Consider the following 20,051-nt stretch of genomic DNA (forward strand, 5'->3'; position numbering starts at 1 on the left):
AGACAGGTTAAATGGCAATTTCCTAGGTTGTTCTCTAACATTTTCCTAAGCAGTCTTAAGGTTGGCAAATCAATGTAAATTTTATTTTACTTTTAAATCCTGTAAAAATAACACATGTAATTCATGCTCATAATAATTTCAAATAAAGGTGTGTGTGTATGTGTGTGTGCGTGTGTAAAATGTATATTCATGTAAAAATCTAGATTAGATTCACAGCACTAAAATACTTAGGCTGTTTTATATAAGCTATGTACCCTGTGTTCACTTTGATGACTATTAGGCAGATTATTAATAGGTTATCAATAGTATTTCCAGAACATAGGAAAATATGAATAAGGTTAACATTGAGGTTAGAACAAGTTATTCTTCATATTTTTGAGACTTAACTTGAGATCACATGGCCTAAATATAAATTAATATTTAATGTCTAATTTAAAAATTTTTTCTAGAGTAACATACTAACAATTAAACCTCCTTTTTAGTTTTTAACATTTCATTTATTCAGCAAAAGTATTTTGTGTACCCTCTGTGGGCCTTTTCACCTTCCTTTAGAAACTAACTCAGTCAAGGGATGCACTTGTTCAACATCCCTGTGTTGTGGTCTGCTCTTCCCCTCTTCCTCACAATGAAGAGCATCCTGTTTTATCTATTACGTAGCTGTTATGCTTTAGGGTCTAACACAGTCAGCTGGTTTGCCACCCAGTCAAATCAGATACTTGCAAAATTGGAGCAAACAGCATTTCATCCATCCCCAACTGCCAGCAGCTTTCTTCAAGAATTAATTACTTACAAGATGAATTATAAATTTGATATATTTACTCTCATACTGCTGTTTTCTTATTTGTTCAAATATGAATTCTGGCTGTGAAAAACTGGATTTAAATATTTTGTATAAATGATTAGCAGTTCAAAATATCATTGAGAGCATGTGTGAATAAGTCTTACAACTAGTTAGAATTTATTAACAGTTTTTAAAAAATCCTGACGTTACAGTAGCTAAAAAAAGAAGGAAAGTCTGTGGGTGTGGGTAGGGAACACGGGGCCCTTTGGCCTGGTAAAGTTTTTCTAATTATTTGCAAAACTGATTAAGAAATTGGAAAGAAAAAAAATAGCACACATAGCTGTCTTCTGACACACACAAAAATAGGACTTCTGTGTGGTGTGCCTCTGGATTAGGCATTAAGTTGAATTTGACTACTAAATAATACTTAATAGCAGTATAAGAAAATGGTACCTTGTGTCCCCAGTAATCCTTTCTTCATTATAGAAATTGCGTATTAGAATGATGACTATGGAGAATTCTTTCATTTTGCCAGTTTCTTCTCTGAGTTTTTAAATCTTTGTGTATAACCTGGCCACCAATAATCACAGAATTCATTTTAAAGCCTAGTGCTTTTCTTTTTTAAACCTTTCTTCTGAAATTATTCTAGGTTACCATTTAATAAAATACCTTAATATTGAGCCCTATAAAATTTCAAAGTAGGGGTCTTGAAAGTAGAGGACTAGAAATAGTAATTAATAGTAATTAAATACTAATTAAAACACAAATAAATGAATAAAGTCTACTGAGACAACTGCTTATTCATATGTGTTGCATTTGAATCACTTCAAATGCAATATCTAATAATTTAATATTTATATATCTCACAACTTTTAAAATATAAGATAGTTAATTTTAAAAATACAAAGTAGCTATTGCATATTTTATACACCTGTGATTATTTTTATTTATTAGAGATGCAAAAAATTAAATGAAATTTTGCTTTATTCTAAAAATAAAAAGAACATAAATATGTACACAATCATGCTTAAGTATTTTAAAATATTTTCCCTTAAAGGAACGCTGATTGATGCTACTGTAAATACACGAGGCCAAATGTATGGTTAAGTACATCAATCTGAAATTCAGTAAGAGTATGAACTGGTATGTTTCTTGAATGCCTTCTCTTATATTGTTACTGTTTCTTTTCAGAATTCATAATGAATTAAAATAATAGCTTCCTAAAAATGATTTAGGGAAATATATGGATGTATAAATACAACCCACTTTCCCCTGGAAATGTATTATCAATCTGAACACAGAACATAGAAGCTAGAATAGAAAAGTCCAATTGTTTTCAAAGTACTTGCTCTGCTGTTAGAAGCTGGTTTTATCTGATACTTATTTTAAATATTAATATAAAACAGGTTTTCCCTAAATTACAAAATAAAGGTGACTAGAGAGAGATATTCATTTAACTTAGAGAGTATGCATTAAATTGTTACCAACATCTAAACTGATATAGATGATACTGTTTTTAATGTTTTAGTTATGAAACAGCAACTGGGATGAAAAATTCCATAAGTATATTTTAAAATAGGCTTTAGCTGTTTAAATGCATGTGATTTTTTTTTTAACCTTTCAGAATAATAACCATAAATGGAGATGATGGTGTTTGGCCTGAATTTTCCTAAGCTCCTTTGCATGACTTCTGCTTATTTTCACAGTTAAAAATGTTCCCTCATATGGAGCCATGGAAATCAGTGATTCCCTATTACTAGAAAAGGGGCTTGAACTGGAGGAACAGTTGCCCATTTCTGAAAAAGAGTTCAGTGATAAAGGGAGGCAAGGTAAAACTATCACCCCAAGAAAACCACACATACTGTCCACATGAAAGTTGTGACATTAGCAGAGACATTCTACAGCAGTTAGAACCAGATTAAGCCAGAATAGGACCCACCATCTTCAGATGACCAGGTTCAGATGATGAGCTCTGCCTCTTCTGTCCTTCCTCTAGCCTGCTCCTCACCCCCTCCCTCTCACTGCCAATCTCTCCAAGAGCTAGACCCAGGAGAGGAGAAAGCATGTCAACTGTCTTAAACCACTAACGTCAGCGGTCCTTAACCTTTTTGGCACCAGGGACCGGTTTCGTGGAAGACAATTTTTCCATGGACTGGGGCGGGGGCGGGGGGATGGTTTCGGCATCCCGAAAGCACATTACATTTACTGTGTATTTTATTTCTATTATTATTACATTGTAATATATAATGAAATAATTATACAACTCACCATAATGCAGAATCAATGGGAACCCTCAGCTTGTTTTCACTTGCCACTCACTGATAGGGTTTTGGCATGAGTCTGCAAGCAATTGATTTATTATGGTCTCTGTGCGGTCAGACCTCTCTGCTAATGATAATCTGTATTTGCAGCCGCTCCCCAGCGCTAGCATCACCACCTCAGCTCCACCTCAGATCATCAGGCATCAGATTCTCATAAGGAACGCGCAACCTATATCCCTTGCAGGCGCAGTTCACAGTAGGGTTCACGCTCCTATGAGAATCTAATGTCGCCACTGATCTGACAGGAGGTGGTAATGCGACCGATGGGGAGCGGCTGTAAATACAGATGAAGCTTCACTTGCTCGCCTGCTGCTCACCTCCTGCTGTGTGGCCCAGTTCCTAACAGGCCATGGACCGGTACCAGCTGGGGACCCCTGACTTAGGTAGCCTGCCCTGAGACATAGAGTGGGAACGATCAGGTGAGATTTAAATCATATTTGAGCTTGAAATTTTAAACTAGTCAGACTTTTACTAACCAATAGTGACCAGAAACTTGTAGCATCTGTCCAAAGGCATAGTTAAGGAGCAGAAAAGGGAGATTAGAGAATGTATCCATTGTTCAAAGTAGGTTTGGAGAAAAAGCCATTTTAGGTTTATACCCGATGAGTTGTAACTGTTTAAAAAGTGCTTACATTTTAACCTGTAGCAGCAGGAATCATGGTACCAGGATGAATCCTCAAAGAGCTGACAACAAAAAACTTGGTAGCTGAAACTATTCTTTAAGTTCAAGTTTAGGGTGACATACTCCCCAATTAAACAAGTAAAATTTCAGCCATGGTAAATTCTCAAGGGACAGCTGTTATCTGCCTGCTTAAGCTTGACTCAACTTATATCCATATCTGATGAACTTGTGTTCATCAGAAAATACCTCCTAAAGAGTACAAAGCAAGTCAGATAAAGCCGGTCTCCTCTGCTCACTGCTCACTCTCTGCCCATCTTATATTTGGGATTCCCTAGAAACCCACTTTTGGTAACTTTCTCTCCTTACTTCAAGGCTCTCTCTGGACGATCTCACGTACTCTAAGCCAAATATTCCCAAATCCATAGCTTCATCCTGTATTTTCAACTACCTAATGTACTTATATGTCCTCCAGATGTTAAAAACTTAATACATCCTCAACAAAATTAGCTCAACCTCCGAAACCCCTTCTGTCCTCCTTTTCTGTTCTGTATCTCAAACAATGGCAACATCATCGATCTAATTCTCTAAATAAGAAAACTTTTTTTCTTCATTCAGCTCCCCTATATACAACTGGTTATCATATCCAGATGATTCTTAAATCTAGGATATTTCTTAAATCTAATCTCTCTTCTCTAATTCCACTATCTTTGTCTTAATCACAAAGGACAGGGAAAATGCTGAGCAGTAAAATTACACATGTAGACAAAACTGCACTTACCACTTTGAACTTAAAGAACTGGTTAGTTAGAAAAACCATCTCAGATGCTGAGATTTTAAACTTAATGCAGCATCCTATCATGAGTCACAGCAAAATGTGGAATAGAACCCAAATGAATGGAAGCCTCAGAGTTTCAGTGTGGAGTCAAGAGAAAAAAAAAGTATAAATGATTATAGACAAGGAAGAAATTCTTACAGGTGAGGGCAACTGATGTAAAAAAACAGAAAGAAGCTCAAAGGTTGACTAAGTTATGGAAAATGCTTTAAAAATGAAAACAAAAAGGTGAATTTTTAGCATATCTAAAGAGCTGCTGTTAAATGATGACTACTACACTGGTCAGGGTTGGATAATTTATTAATTTCAGTTATTTAAAGAAAATTTTTCTGGAAGACTATACCTATAATTCTGTAATAAAGGAAAAATGGAAGAGCAGAATTTGCAGATATTAGTTGTAATTCACTGATTTCTGCAAATCAAAGGGGAACTTAATTGTATCTTTTTTCTATTATGCCTTATAAGATATGCTAAGGGAAAGTCTTTCAATGTTCACAGTCAGGGTAAGAATGATTAAATGTTTAAAATCAAAGTAAGGCAATTTTCAGGAGTTTTGTACCATCATTAAAGTTCTAATACGTTAAAGACAGTACATTTCTTTTCATCAAAGATTATAATCACGGGCTTCCCTGGTGGCTCAGTGGTTAAGAATCCGCCTGCCAATGCAGGGGACACGGATTCGAGCCCTGGTCTGGGAAGATCCCACATGCCGCGGAGCAACTAAGCCCATGCACCACAACTGCTGAGCTTGTGCTCTAGAGCCCGCGAGCCACAGCTACTGAAGGCTGTGCACCTAGAGCCCACGCAACACAACGAAGAGTAGCCCCCACTCACTGCAACCAGAGAAAGCTCCCGCGCAGCAACAAAGACCCAACGCAGCCAAAAAAATAAAATAAGTTAAATAAATTTAAAAAGAAAGATTATAATCATGAAAATGACTATCTGCTTTAGAACTTTCTTCCATAGCAACGATAATCCACAACTGACCACTCATTTCATTTGACTAGTTAGTAATGGCTGGTTATTAGCTTTTTGCATATTTTTTGCATATTTATATTTTTTTGCATATTTATATGCCTTGTAGCCTTATATGCCTTGTAGCCTTGACTATTACATAGCTTAATTACCATTCTCATATTACGAGAGAGCTAAAAACTAAATTGAAGGCTTGCGGAATTACAACTTGATACTCTAACTCAGGTTGCTGAGACTTTTATAAGGCACCTTAATAAATAACAGCTTTAATTACATCAGTATACTGCATATCAAATTTAACATGCACCATTACTTAAATCACGAAGAAAAAAAAGTTCCTTTGTTAAAAGCCATGTAAATGTTTCTTAAAAGTAAATCAATATAATTAAGATATCTCTGTACCAAAATTCTTTTATCTGCTACTGTATGTTAGTTTGATAACCTCTTTCGCTTATCTCTGTAAGATCTGTCTATATTTCTGGGAAGACGTTTCTGCTATTGATGGACAAAATTATAAAACAAAACTAGTTTGGTTTTGAATCAAGACAGCTAAGGTTTTGATTTTTAAAAAGCTGTTATTTACTGGAATGTCTTCTAATCCGAAGGATCCAACCTAATGGAAGTTTTCTACTTTTAATAAATGAGAGGTAGAATGGAAAAAGGTTCCAAGCTAATATCAGGACAAGAGAGAAAGGTGTATTAGTTTAACCAGGACAACAAATCTAACAGACCCCAAAAGAACTATGTACTTGTAACTGTGAAAGATTTGTATCAGGAAGTATGATGGGATCAGTTATGGAAAGGGCTCTAACACTAAACTACTATGTATATATTCTGAAAACCTGAATTAAGTATGAAAGTACAAACACACTTTCAGACTTAAAGAAATTTCATTTATGACAGTTAAAGTGAAAAAACTCTTCTATTGTCAATACAAACTGATAACTAGTTCAATCAATCCTCACAACTTATTTGAAATCTAATGGTTTATTTAAGAGGTAAATACTGTGGGGCATCAGTCTTAAATTAAAAGGCAATAAGTTATATTGTCCACTCTATAATCCTAAATTCCACTATTGGTTCTTAACATCTCTTTTCACATAATCACCCAACAGTCTCCACTGCTTACTGACTAAACATTCAAAATGAGGCTATGAACAAAAAGTGCACATAGTCAAAATAACTTCCTCAGACATCAACATTAGCCATAACATATGCTTGGAGTATTAACATCTTTGTTTTAAAATGTAAAGTAGCCAATTTCTCAACACAATCTTCTAGATAAACGACATTTTTAAAAGAATAAATTACCATGAGGAAAGTTTATGCTTTTTAGAACTCTTTTTGGAAGGCCATTTTTCTCTTTGCCATGTGTTTTAAACATCTTAATAAATTCCAACACGGTGACCAGAACCCACACACCGCACCTGTGCTTTCTATCTTAATTAATCCAGTAAGTACAGGCCTGCTCACTTTAATTTGTAAAGAAAATGATGATATAGGGAGTTTTAACTTAAGGCATTAATTACTAAATAAGCAGAATTAGCTTAATGTTTCAGAAGATCTTGCCTAAACACAACCACCAAATAAAATTTCCTGAAATTTTTGAAGCCTTTAACAGCATATTTAGGAATAAGAAAGCAAAATGCTCACTCTACCTTAGGCGTCCAAATGGATTAAATTATACTGAGAAAAAAACAGTGTGGTAGTTTAGAGACACTAAAGTTTTTGTTGCCTTTAACTACTATAGAATCAAATTCAGTGTAGTTGACCGGTGACTATTAACATTTTTTTCCTACTCATATATAAACACTTATCTTTGAAGAAGGCCACTCTCCTTTCAAAACAAAGGTTATGACGGTCTTAAACGCCTAAGGAGATTGATGATCAAAATCTTATAAAAATTCTACATGGACCTAGACAATCACATGCTACAACTGTGCACATGCCACACCATCTGTTGGATACAACTGCCAGCACAGATTTCGTGAGCTGGCGAAGGACTGCACTAGTCCAGAATTCTGCAAGTATTTCAAAGTGCAGGGTTCTCATTAATTTTAATTTCCTGTTGGCTCTATAAGGAAAGAGTAGTGAAAGCACAATGTGCCACATACGCTCAAGTTCATGCCACATGTACACCTGTAATCATAAACTCTTATCCAGGGCTATCCACTAAAGCATTTGAGATTTTGTGTTTATTTCTTCTTTACCCTAGAAGAAATAAACCTGAAATATCTACAGTTATCTTTTCATACTTTGTTAATACTCTTCCAAACATCTGGAAATACTTGACAATAATCATTTAATTAACGCAAAACTAACCGATGACAATATGCTTAAGTTCTTCACTCAGCTGAAGTGGCTTCTTCAGTCCATACAACTAGGGCCTGAAGAGAACAAGAAGTTCTTTGACTAAGGAGTGCGCCACAAAAGAAACCTGGAGCCAGCCTCTCTTTAAAGAGCAAAAGCTCTCTCAGCATTTAAGTAGAGAAAGCAGGTGGTAGCATACTGCTGCACTGGTGAAAACTGGCAGAGTCTCTTGGCTTAAGTTTTTACCTCCAGGCTTCCTACAGGGCCTGTGTTCCTGAGGGCTTTCCAAAGGCTTGGCTTCACTACAAGCCTTTGCGTGGGCTCCTGTACTCCACCACTAGTACGCTCCACAGCCGCTGGTTGCTCTAGCAGGGTGAAAAGATCCTAAGAAAGATTCTTAAAATGCCCCTAAGGCTCCAGCAGCAGGTTTGGTACCTTCTCCAGGTTCACTGCTTTCTGCATTTTGCAGCAGTGAGGTTTTTTGGGTTTTGTGGGTTTTTCCCTATCACCAGACTGATTTTCCAATCCAGAGTCAGAGGCAGAGTTGTAAAAAAAAACTCAGGGAAGTTGAAGGCACATGTGTACTTGAAGGAGAGGACTTTTTTTCCCTTCTGCCACAATTATTGAGACTGTTTCTCCAAGTGCTGCACTGGAGGATTTTTGTGTCCCTTAGCTCAAGGGAACAACACAAACTGAATATTTAAGAATCATAGAAATCCAAAAACATTACCTTACAATTCAGTTTGAGTCAAAGACAAAAAAATAACTGATTTACCTAATTCCTCTTATACTAGCAATTATTGTCAATCCAATTTCTTTTTTTAAAATTTGGAACCAATATGGTGGGTTAACAGATGGCTTTTAAAGTTTTTGTTCTTATTCCAAAATCTTTACATTACCCAAAATATATCTACTTACGTATGAATGATAGTGTAATTTCTGCAAAACATGATCTACATGCTCTCCATTTAACACTAAACAATCTGGATGCTAAGGCTGTTTGGAAATAATTCTAACAAAAACTGAAACATTAGACTAGTGCTATAATAAACAGATTTGCCTTTTACATTTGTTTTAGAAATCTTCACAGCCACACCCTAAACAGAACTTTTTTAGTAGAGTTAAAATAATTGGTTCAGTTAGCCTAAATATATTTTATCCTATCTTTATGCTACCCTCAAGTTGGTGAAATCACAGATTATTTCTCTTATCATCTCCTTACATCCAAGAACATAACAGGAAACAACCAATTCACAGAAAATCTAAAAGACATATGCTAAAGAAAATACACCAATTAAGTTGCATACAGGCTTTAAGATAAAGAATGCTTCCTACTCCGCACATCTGCCTAGCAGGTGTCTCTCTGAATAAGTTTTGTCCTTTAGGAATCTGCTCTGAATACTGCAAAAGACAACGAAGTATTCACTTTCATTTTTCTTTTTTGAAACCTCTTTTTCTCACGGCAGAAAGAGAAGCCTTCTATGTCCTAGAAACATGGTCAAAATGACTTTGGGTAGTTTTAAGCAATTTCTATTGAATAGACATAGGAATCACATAAAATCTAGTTCTTTTGGAAGGTATCCTTGAGATACATCATAAAGAGGGGAGATAAACACATAAACCTTAGCACGCTTTACACTTTGATGAGTCACATTTTTAACATTCTATATCTAATGTAAGATGGAATGAGTAAGACCAGATTTCCCTTATCAATACCAGCTGGTGTCTTAAGTGGAAACCTCTTTGCTTTTAGTCCATTTCCTTACTTTATAAGCAAAGTACTCCATCAAACCCTTTACACTTTGTCCTACCTCTGCTTCCTCTTTTCCTACTCTCTTCTAGCCTCTCTTACACACTTTTCTTTTCCTTTTTCTTTCTTTTCTTTTCTTTTTTTTTTTTTTAAACACACTCACTACTACTCTTAGCAAATTCTTTGTTCATCTCCTGGCAATCCTTCCTTTATTCATCCCTTATTTATTCCCATTTGCATTCCCTCAGTAGCTATTGCAAACATTTTTCACTTTCCTCAAGGTGATGAGAGGGCTGAGCAGTTGACAGGTGTAGTAAATGTTGGGGAAGAAAGAACTCCTGCTCTAGTCATTCCTCCCCCTCTACTTTCCCTTTTTAAGGCTACATGCTCTGTATAAGTCAGAAAAGAAATAAGTCTGCAAAAATTAAATCGGGTCCTATGATCTCTTGGAGCCTCTTTCCAGCTGGGAGGACATTTTCCTTCTTCTTTTTTTTTTTCCTTAAATTTCACCTTCTATTATTTAGCTCATCTTAACCAATATAGTACTCTTTAATCCAATAAGTCGGCTATTTCTGTTGATTAACAACCTTTCTAGTGTCTCCTACATCTATCCCTGTTTGTGTTGTTTGGTTCTTTTCCATTTTATTACCCTATTGTTTCAAGTCTGTTTCACATACCTGATTTTCCCCTACCTCTAGTCTTTTTCTGTCAATCAATCCTGCATGCTACCATCAAGATTAATATACTTAAAACACTTTTCATCATGTCATTTTCCAACCTAAAAACCTTCAGTGGCTTTCCACTGTCTAGGAAATAAAATTTCAGACTTTGCAGTCTTACATTCAAGGCTTCCACCATCTGACCCAAACCTAGCTTTCCATTTTATCTCCCATATCATTTCAAATGAACTTGAAGGTCTCCACTTCATTGTCACCCAATATATCTTGTCCTTTCCTACCTCTAAGCTTTTTATTACGCACATCATTCTCTGTACTGCCTACCTTCCCTTCTACTATCCATCTTCCAATGTTTAGACAAAGTCCTCCTCTACTATATAATTTCATAAACTGCTCCAACCTTTACTGAGTCCTCCTCTTATACAAAATGGCATGATATCTGAATTATTGCTCTGGATTACAATTTAACACTTTACTAACATATTTTCTCAACTTAATAAATGTACATACATATGTGTATATAAATATATATATATATATATATATATATATATACATATATTTTTTAACCCATAGTGCCTAGCACAATCCAAAGCAGAAAACAGAACATTTGTTAAACTAGTTTAAGGTTTTCTAACAAATTTTGGAATTTCCAGATAGAAGGACTACAGAATCTACAATGGGCTGAAATTATTACCAGAAGTTTACTGATAAGAGCTGGCCACTAGAAAAACTGATGCTATCATTCACAAAACTAGAATGAGCTTAAAAGGGACAGTAGAAGGCTGCATGTCAAAAGTTGTGTGTGTATGAATATTCTAAAAGTAGGGTACTGGAATGGCCCTAATCAAAATCACTAATGACCTCCAATTTCCTAAATTCATTATTTTAAATTCTGTTGAATTTTAATACGGACAACTTCCAGTAGATTATTTGCAAAGATGACCACAATAATTCCATTCATTCCACAGGACCCTCTGCAATATGACTTTGCTAGTCTTTTCATCATGAGGTGAAATCTATTTCCATATCCTTTGAATCTGGATTGGCCTTGTGATATATTTTGACTAAGAATATGGCAGAAGTGACACTATGTGAATCCTTTTTTTTCCTCTCTTACTTTTTTTTTAATACATAACTTAAAATCCACCATTTTAACCATTTTTAAGTGTAGAGTTCAGTGGCATTAAGTACATCCACAATCCATCCCCGGGACTTTTTTCATCTTCTAAAACTGAAGTTCTGTACTCAAAAAACAATAACTCCCTATTTCCCCCTCCTCCAGCACTTGGTAACTACCATTCTGTTTTCTGTTTCTATGTATTTGACTACTCTAGGTACCGCATGTAAGTGGAATCACACAGTATTTCTTCTTTTGTGACTGGCTACTTTACTTAGCTTATTGTCTTCAAGGCTCACCATATTACGGCTTGTGTCAAAATTTCCTTCCTTTTTAGGCTGAAAAATATTTCACTGTATGCGTATATCACATTTTGTTTATTCACCCATCAGTGGACACCTGGGTTGCTTCCGCCTTTTGGCAATTGTGAATAACGTTGCTATGAACACGGATGTACAAATATCTGTTCAAGCCTCTGCTGTCACTCATTTCTTTTGGGTATATACCCAGAAATGGAACTGCTGGATCACATGGTAATCTATGTTCAATTTTTTTGAGGAATGCCATACTGTTTTCCATAGAGGTACCATTTTACATTTCCACCTGCAGCGCCCAAGGAAGGGTTCCAATTTCTCCACATCCTCACCAACACTTGTTATTTTGTGTGTGTGTGTATGTGTGTGTGTATATAATGGGTGTGAAATAGTATCTCATGGTTTTGATCTGTGTTTCCCTAATGATTAGTGATATTAAACATCTTTTCATTTGTTTATTGGTCATTTATATATCTTCTTTGGAGAAATATTTATTGGAGTACGTTGACCATTTTTAAATTGGGTTGCTTAGTCTTTTGTTGTTGAGTTCTTTATATATCCTAGATATTAACCCCTTATCAGATATATGATTTAAATGTTTTCTTCCATTCTGTGGGTTGATTTTTCTTTGCTGACAGGGTACTTTAATGCACAAAAATTTTAATTTTTATATAGTCCAATTTATCTATTTTTTCTTTTGTTGCCTGTGCTTTTGGTGTCATATCTAAGAAATCACTGCCAAATCCAATGTCACGCAGCTTTTCCCCTATGTTTTTTCGACGAGTCTTATAGTTACAGTTCGTATGTTTATTTAGATCCTTGATTCATTTTGAGTTAACTTTTGTATTTTTGTATATGGTGTAAGGTAAAGGCCCAACTTCGTGCATGTGGCTATCCAGTTTTCCCAGCATCATTTGTTGACAAGACTATCCTTTCCTCATTGAATGGTCTTAGTACCCTTGCTGAAAATCTCTGACTATATATGTGATGGTTTATTTCTGGGCTTTCTATTCTACTCCATCTGTCTATATGTCTGTCTGTTTTGATTACTGTAGCTTTGTAGCAGTTTTGAAATCAGGAAGTATGAGACCTCCAACTTTGTTTCTCTTTTTCAAGGTTGTTTTGACTATTCAAGTCCCTTGAAATTCCAAATGAATTCTAGATGGATTTTTCTATTTCTACAAAAAATGTCATTGGGATTTTAATAGAAATTACACTGAATCTGTAGGTTGCTTTGGACAATATTGACATCTTAACCATATTGTCTTCCAATCCATGAACATGAGATGTCATTCCATGTATTGCTGTCTTCTATATTTACTTTCAGCAGTGTTGTGTAGTTTTCAATGTACAAGTCTTACACCTCCTTGGTTAAGATTATTCCTAAGTACTCATTCTTTTTGATGGTACTGTAAATGGATTCTAAAGTTAGGACTCAAGAGGCCTTACAATTTCTTCTATCACCTTCTTGGAAGGCTGCTACCACAACATAAAACCTCCAGGCTCGCCTGACAGGGTCATATGGCCTAGCCAACTGTCAGCACAACTGCCAGACACATGAGTGATTTCAGAGACATTATTCAGCACCATTCAAGCTGCTAGATGATTACAGCCACTTGAGAGACTCCAGGTGAGACTAGCAGAAGAACCACTCAGCTGAACCTAGTCAAACTGCTTACCCACAAAACTGTAAGCAAATGAAATAGTTATTTTAAGTTCTAAATTTCGGGGGTGGTAGCAAAGATTAACTGAAACAGAAATAAATCATTTTATTTGCTATTTATTAACTATGATAATTTATTCATTACTTTGTAGCTCATTTCAAACTGTTTTCCAGAGGCTGTTAAGATTTATTCCAACTGAGTTAAGACAGAGTTCTTTGATTCATCAAAGATTCATCATGTTTACGAATGATTTTAAGCTTAAAGTCAGCATTCTAAATAATTTACATATTTTTTAAAAGGAGGTAGCATAAAATGAAATCTTACTAGAACTATAGAAATACAGATTTTATTTTTCTAATTTATAACCTCAAAACTGAAAAAACAGTAAGGAGATATTACGATTAATGTTTTCAGACTAACCTGTGTCACTGCTAATATTTGCTAGCACTTAGTACTAAATTTATTCAGGACAGATTTTGAAACTTTATTATCTGATTATTAAAAAACTTAAATAATCACAATATTTAGGAGAAAAGTATTTAACATTAGAAATATTTATAATCCCAAAGCATTTAGAGGCATGGTGAATAGGCAAAACTGCTTGATAGTACTTAAAATTTTTGAAGATATAGATATATCTAAAATTTTATTTACTTATAACATAAATATACTTACTAACAAATACAGCTGTAGTTATTTTACATGAAAATCTTACAGAACAATATGCAAAAGTAAATGCTATTTATAATACATGCTAAAGCAAAAATTTACCTCAAAAATTTCTAGATTAAAGAACTCATTTTAAAAATTTACTCTCTCAAGTTGTGGAAAGAGTTGTTTTAGAATTATTTATCTGTATTATATGCATTCTTTAAAAGAAATAAATAATAAGGAGCAGGACAGAAGAAATAAGGAGAAAATGTAATAAAAGGCAAGAAGGCACAGTTTTAGGGACTTCTCTGATGGTCCAGTGGTTAAGAATCCGCCTTCCAACGCAGGGGGCGAGGGTTCAATCCCTGGTCAAGGAACTAAGATCCCACACGCCACCGGGCAACGAAGCCCGCGCACAGCAACTACTGAGCCCACGTGCTCTGGAGCCCATGTACCACAACTAGAGAGACCACATGCTTCAACTACTGAGCCCGTGAGCTCTGGAGTCCACGTGCCACAACTAGAGAGAAGCCCGCACGCCACAACAAAGAGCCTGCGTGCCGCAACGAAAGACCCTGCATGCCACAACTAAGACCCAATGCAGCCAAATAATAAAATTAAATTAAAAACAAAAAAAGTTGATTAAAAAAAAAAAGGCACAGTTTTATACTGAAGTTTATATTCCTAACTAGACATAGGACTATTATTTCTGACAAACCAAGTGGAGTTAACACTATTTGACTTAACTTTCATAGTTGAGGCAAATTTCTCAAAGTCGATGTCATAAATACCTTTGCATCATTTGTTTAGGAAACTGAATTTACTGTCAGAAATATCTCATATTTGCATTATTAAAAACATCTTTTAACACAGTTGTCGTTTTAAAGAGTCCTAAATATTTCTCTAAATTTGGGCTATAATTTATTTAACCATAAGCAATTATTTACATTTCTCTGCAACTACATTTCTACAAGCAAACTACAATTTCACCATTCCCCTACCCATATATAGCAATATATTGAATATTAATATACAGTCTATAATTTTAATCACACACACACACACACACACACACACAACCTATGTTTCTCAATGTGATGACAAAATAGAGTAGGAAAAAACATATATGGAAGAATTAAAATGTACTTACAAAGTCAAAGTCTCCATCTTGAGGAACTTTCCAGTTATCAGGAAAAACATTTTTGGACATAGGGAAGGGTTCATGCATATTCTGATTACAGTTTTCATGACTCTTATTCTTGAAGTCCTGTTTATCAAAGTAATCCATGAAAGATGGTCTTTGTACTTGTGGTGAAGTTGCATTTCCTTAGGTAAACAAAGAACATAAGGAGGGTGTAAGTTTTTACATTTACTTAAAGAACTATGTTTTTTACTGAAGTATGATTTTTTTATTAATCAATATAATAAGTTTTCACTGGTCAGATTCAAGACCAACATAGTCAATTTAATGAAGAACAAAGTAAAATAAAATAACAATGAAAAAACAAAAATATCCCGGTCATATAAAAATTCACCTAATGATTAGGCAGAGATATATAATATTCTTAGACTGTAGAAACATTTCAGAATTTTGGCAGAATCTTAATCATAATTTTATTAAAAATCATTTCAAATATATTTGAAATTTGTCACATGTTAAAAGTAAACATTTTAAACCTCGGCGTTTTGGTTTTTTATTTTAACATTTAAGCCTACACTGTTATTGTCATTGTGCACCACTATCAGCTGTAAGAAGTTATAAGAACTTAACCAGTTTTCTCCTGTGTCTCTTTGACTACTTCCTCATAGTCTTTCTAGCTCATTCTACCTCCTCCTGGACTCCCATGACTTCACCCTGTCATGTTTTTATCTGTGATCCCTAATTCTATTTCTCCAGCCCAGACCTTGCCCCTAGGTTCTATGTCTGACTTTCCCATTGCTAACTACTGAACCTGAGGTGAATTAGAGTTACCTCGAATTTACCAGTTCTAAAGCTAAATTCAAGATCTTTCCCTTAAAACCTGCTGCTTCTCCACATGCTCCTTGTCTGCTAAAGTCAACATTCTTTACTTAATCCCCAAAGTGATCAAGTTGAGAATTAACCCAGACTCATTTCTCATCAAACCAAACTGATCATTAGGTCTTTTTTAATGCTACTGCTCTATCCACCACTGTTACTGTCTTAGTTTAGCTTCTAATCATTTCCTACCTAGGCCATTGTAACACCCTCCAAACTGGTCTCCTTCCCTCATCTCAGTTTTGATTTTACTCACTCTGACAACATAGTGACCTTCTAAATGCAAATCAAACCATGTCTTTCTTCTGTTTAGAATCTTTCAATGGCTCCTCATTTTCTACACTGAATGATTAAAGTAGAAAACAAACATTTAGAACAACTAGATTTTCCCAGTGATTTTCAAACTGGATTCCTTAAGTCCTAGAGTTCCAAAAAAAGATCCTAAGTGACCACCACAAAGACACTTCCCTATACAGTTCTCCAGACAGTAAGTTACCTACCTTCTTAAAAATTTCCTGTGATAGGACGTACACTTCCCCACAAGGAAGCCTGCTGGGCAACTCTAAGTTACAAAAAGTGTTTTTTTTTTTTAATGTGAACTTGAAATATGTCTTTCTGTAATTTACACTCATGTTCCAAATAAATTTCTCTTCCATATACCAGTCCCTCAAATCTCTGAAGACAGATAATGACTCCTGTCTTGGTTATCGTTTTAAGGTGAAACATCCCCACCCAGTTCCTTTCATATGACATGTTTTTGAGACTCATCATCATCTAGTTCACTTGCCTGTGGAGACATTCCAGTCTCTACATGATCCTCTAAAATCAGACATAACATTGCTAATAGTAATCTGGCCAATTTAGAATGTATTTGTAATAGTACTAATGCAGCTTTAAACTACAGTAAGTATTATGAAAACTAGGTAACATTATTGGCTTGGGATGAGCTATAAGGTAATTTTGTAAAAATTCCTGCAGTCGGAGAAGTAGAAGTCCAATCAGAAATGAGTAGCGGCAATAAAAAGGAAAGAGGAAGACCAATACTTGGGGCTGACTAAAGAAAACAAGAAAACCACTGGGAAATTTCATTCCAGGAATCTCCTCTTCCATTTGCAATAGTCCTGTGCCTACTTCTAACCCTATCCTAATCAGAAGCTTCTATCCCAAGTTATAGGAGCCACCACTAATGCCCTAGTGGCTCAAGGTGAAAAAGTTGTAACCTAATTTCTAGAAGCTCTCCATTCCTGAAGATGACAAGGGGTCTCTCTTGTGGGGAGGAGTGGCCATATAACACAATTTTGACCGATGATACATTAAGAAGAAGGTTCCTAGGAAAGCTCTGTTTTCTTGATACAGGCATCACCTCTGTGTTTCTGCCTGCTCCTTTCTCCTGCCTGGAATGCAGACTTAATGGCAGAAGATCTGACAGTTATTCTGAAAACAGGAGGATGAGAGTACTACCCTAAAGATGGTGTCACAGAAAGAATCTCTAATGACATAATGAAATCACTCTACCAATGCAGCACACTCTGCTTCTGGATTTCTTGTTAAATGAGAAAAGACATTAATCCTATTCTATTTAAACAATCGTTATCTGGTTTTTCTGGTACCTATATCCAAATTCAGTCCCTAACTATTACGTTTCTATTCCCAAGTGGAGGACGTAAAAAGATATAGGAGCAGCAACCTTCAATTTTACTACAGAACAGCCCAATTTGAAACTTGAAATCCACTACTACATAGTGGTTTAATTATCAGTACATTTCAGATATATTAGTTTTAAGGGTCTTTTACAGGCTGATCTCATCTATGGTGAAATGCCTGTTGGATTCCACACTCAAAATTTTGGAAAATAACACATTCCTATATCTAGAAATAAACATTCTCATAGAGAGTTAACAAAAGTCTAAAAATCAACTGAAATAAAAGAAGGTAGTCTGTTCCATTAGATTTTTCTGTTTGGATGACTTTATAACAGGATATTATTAACCAAGATATGCTTATACACAATTTTTTATTCAAATGTATGTGCTTATACTTCTAAATATTTTCCATTGTTTAGTTTAAAACTTACTATCAATATTTTGAGTATATCTTTTTTATATACAAAGAAAATTTTAAAAACAATTTTTAAAAACTTCTAAGGAGGAAAATAGGTTAGGTATGTTTTAAAAGTTAATGGGAGGGAGCAGCTGTAATTGGCCAGTCATATTTAACCACACGATATGAAACACATGTCCACCGTGTGCAGCTGAGTCTCCAGGGAGATGCATGTTCACAGAAGGGACAAAGACGATGATGCTTCTGACTTACAATTTATTTTTCAAAAAAGAAATAGTAGGCCCTTCGACAGGAGAGCAGGAAATCTCAAGATAGTAACCACTGTCATATGTGATTGTGGTTGCTATGGCGAATACTTTTTTTTAAATACACAGAAAATAATCACATAAAATTGACATCAATTTCTCCAGTTGTAGTTGAATTCTGACCCTAGCTTATAAAAATATTTTTAATTTTAATAATAAATTTGATGTTCAAAATTACCTTGTCCCTCACTTTTGGTCCTAATTCCTTCAACTACTGGCTGTGGAACTAAAAACCCATTAGCAATAAAGAATAAAATAACCGCCACTCAAAATCCTTTTGTGCATGTGAAATCTTAAAGAAAAAAATTCTTTCCTCTCCTTCAAACATTCCCTAAAACATAACAAGAAAACTGAATTGTACAGTATTTAATACCTTTTCCAAAATATGCCAGTCTACTCACAATTATTCACTAACTTTTCTAATTTACACATGTCTTCTAAACAGGTGAAAAGTTGTCATGAAAATTTAAATATATAAAGGAATTTTTATAATACTTTAACAAAATATAATTTAATTTTTAATTTCTTAGCATGATTGTAACAAAGACAGCCAAATGCAAAAATGAAATAATTAATCATAACTTTAGTATAATATATTTCAACATCAAAGGATTTATGAATATTACCTAATTTGTTCTTCTAAAACAATTTAAGATGTGGGTGTTCCACCTGATTAATGATCTTGGAAATCTGTCCTTTAATTTGTTGCCAAGAGTATAATGAGTACATATAAAAACCAGGATGTTAATACAGAAGCTACTGACATCAGCTTTTTCTTAACTTCATCAGACTGTACTTTGAAACAAAGGATGATACAGACAACATGGAGAAGATCCAGAGGCTATTCATAAAAAAAAGATTAAAAGCTTAGAAAGTAATACCTGCACAAAGGTTAAAGGGAATGAAATTGTTCAGCCAGGAAAAGTCTGAGGATACAATTTAATAAGTATCCAAGTATATATGAAGGGGTCTTGCACAGAAAATAGTGACCAGCTGTTTTCCATCTCCACTGAGGGCAAAATAAAAGGAAACAGACCAATTGAAGCCCAAGGATTTTAGTTAAATAGAAGGAATGATTTCCTGTGTGAGTCATGAGCACTGCAACAGCCACTGGGTGTCTATGGAAGCCCTTTCTCCAGAGGCCTTTATAAGAAAGACTGATTTCCATTTGTACAAGACTAACCTTTACATGCTTGTCCGTGCTCTGTGCTGGTAAAAGAGGTATCCTACGACCAAAATACCTACACTAATTGGCTCGAGCTGGGTCACATATCACTGAACATTCCACAGAGCAAAAGCACACAGAAGAACAGACCATATTCAATACCCACAGGTATCTCCAAACCATTGTAGCCACACCTTAGCTGGACACCTAGTAGTCTGCAGAGGAAAATGAAGAGTTTCTAATTGCCCAGTAATATGCTGGGCATTTGCACCCAGCTGCAAGTGGGACCTGTAGTTTACTATTGTCACTTTGATTGCCATGTCACTGGCAAAATTAATCTTAAAGAGGCATATAACAATTTTTCATGAAAGAAGAGTAAGACCTCTGGAGAAGTAGGAAAGTGATCTACGTACACACTCCCCTAACCTGGTTAATTGCTTCTTGGCACCTGAAATTCCATCCTTAGTTACTTACTCCTTTGGCTCA

At 35.1% G+C, this 20,051-nt stretch overlaps 1 protein-coding gene across 3 annotated transcripts in view; it reads right to left on the bottom strand.

Annotated features, from left to right (window-relative positions):
* Positions 1-20,051, bottom strand: part of STK3 (serine/threonine kinase 3) — a 310,598-nt gene that overhangs the window by 56,563 nt on the left and 233,984 nt on the right. For all 3 annotated transcript variants that reach the window (XM_082432738.1, XM_082432736.1, XM_082432737.1), the window contains one exon: positions 15,168-15,343. In XM_082432738.1, coding sequence (XP_082288864.1) covers positions 15,168-15,343 — 176 coding nt within the window. The remainder of the gene's footprint in view (positions 1-15,167; positions 15,344-20,051) is intronic.

Source organism: Balaenoptera physalus, assembly GCF_965194825.1.
Source record: "Balaenoptera physalus genome assembly, chromosome: 17".
Classification (NCBI taxonomy): Eukaryota; Metazoa; Chordata; class Mammalia; order Artiodactyla; family Balaenopteridae; genus Balaenoptera; species Balaenoptera physalus.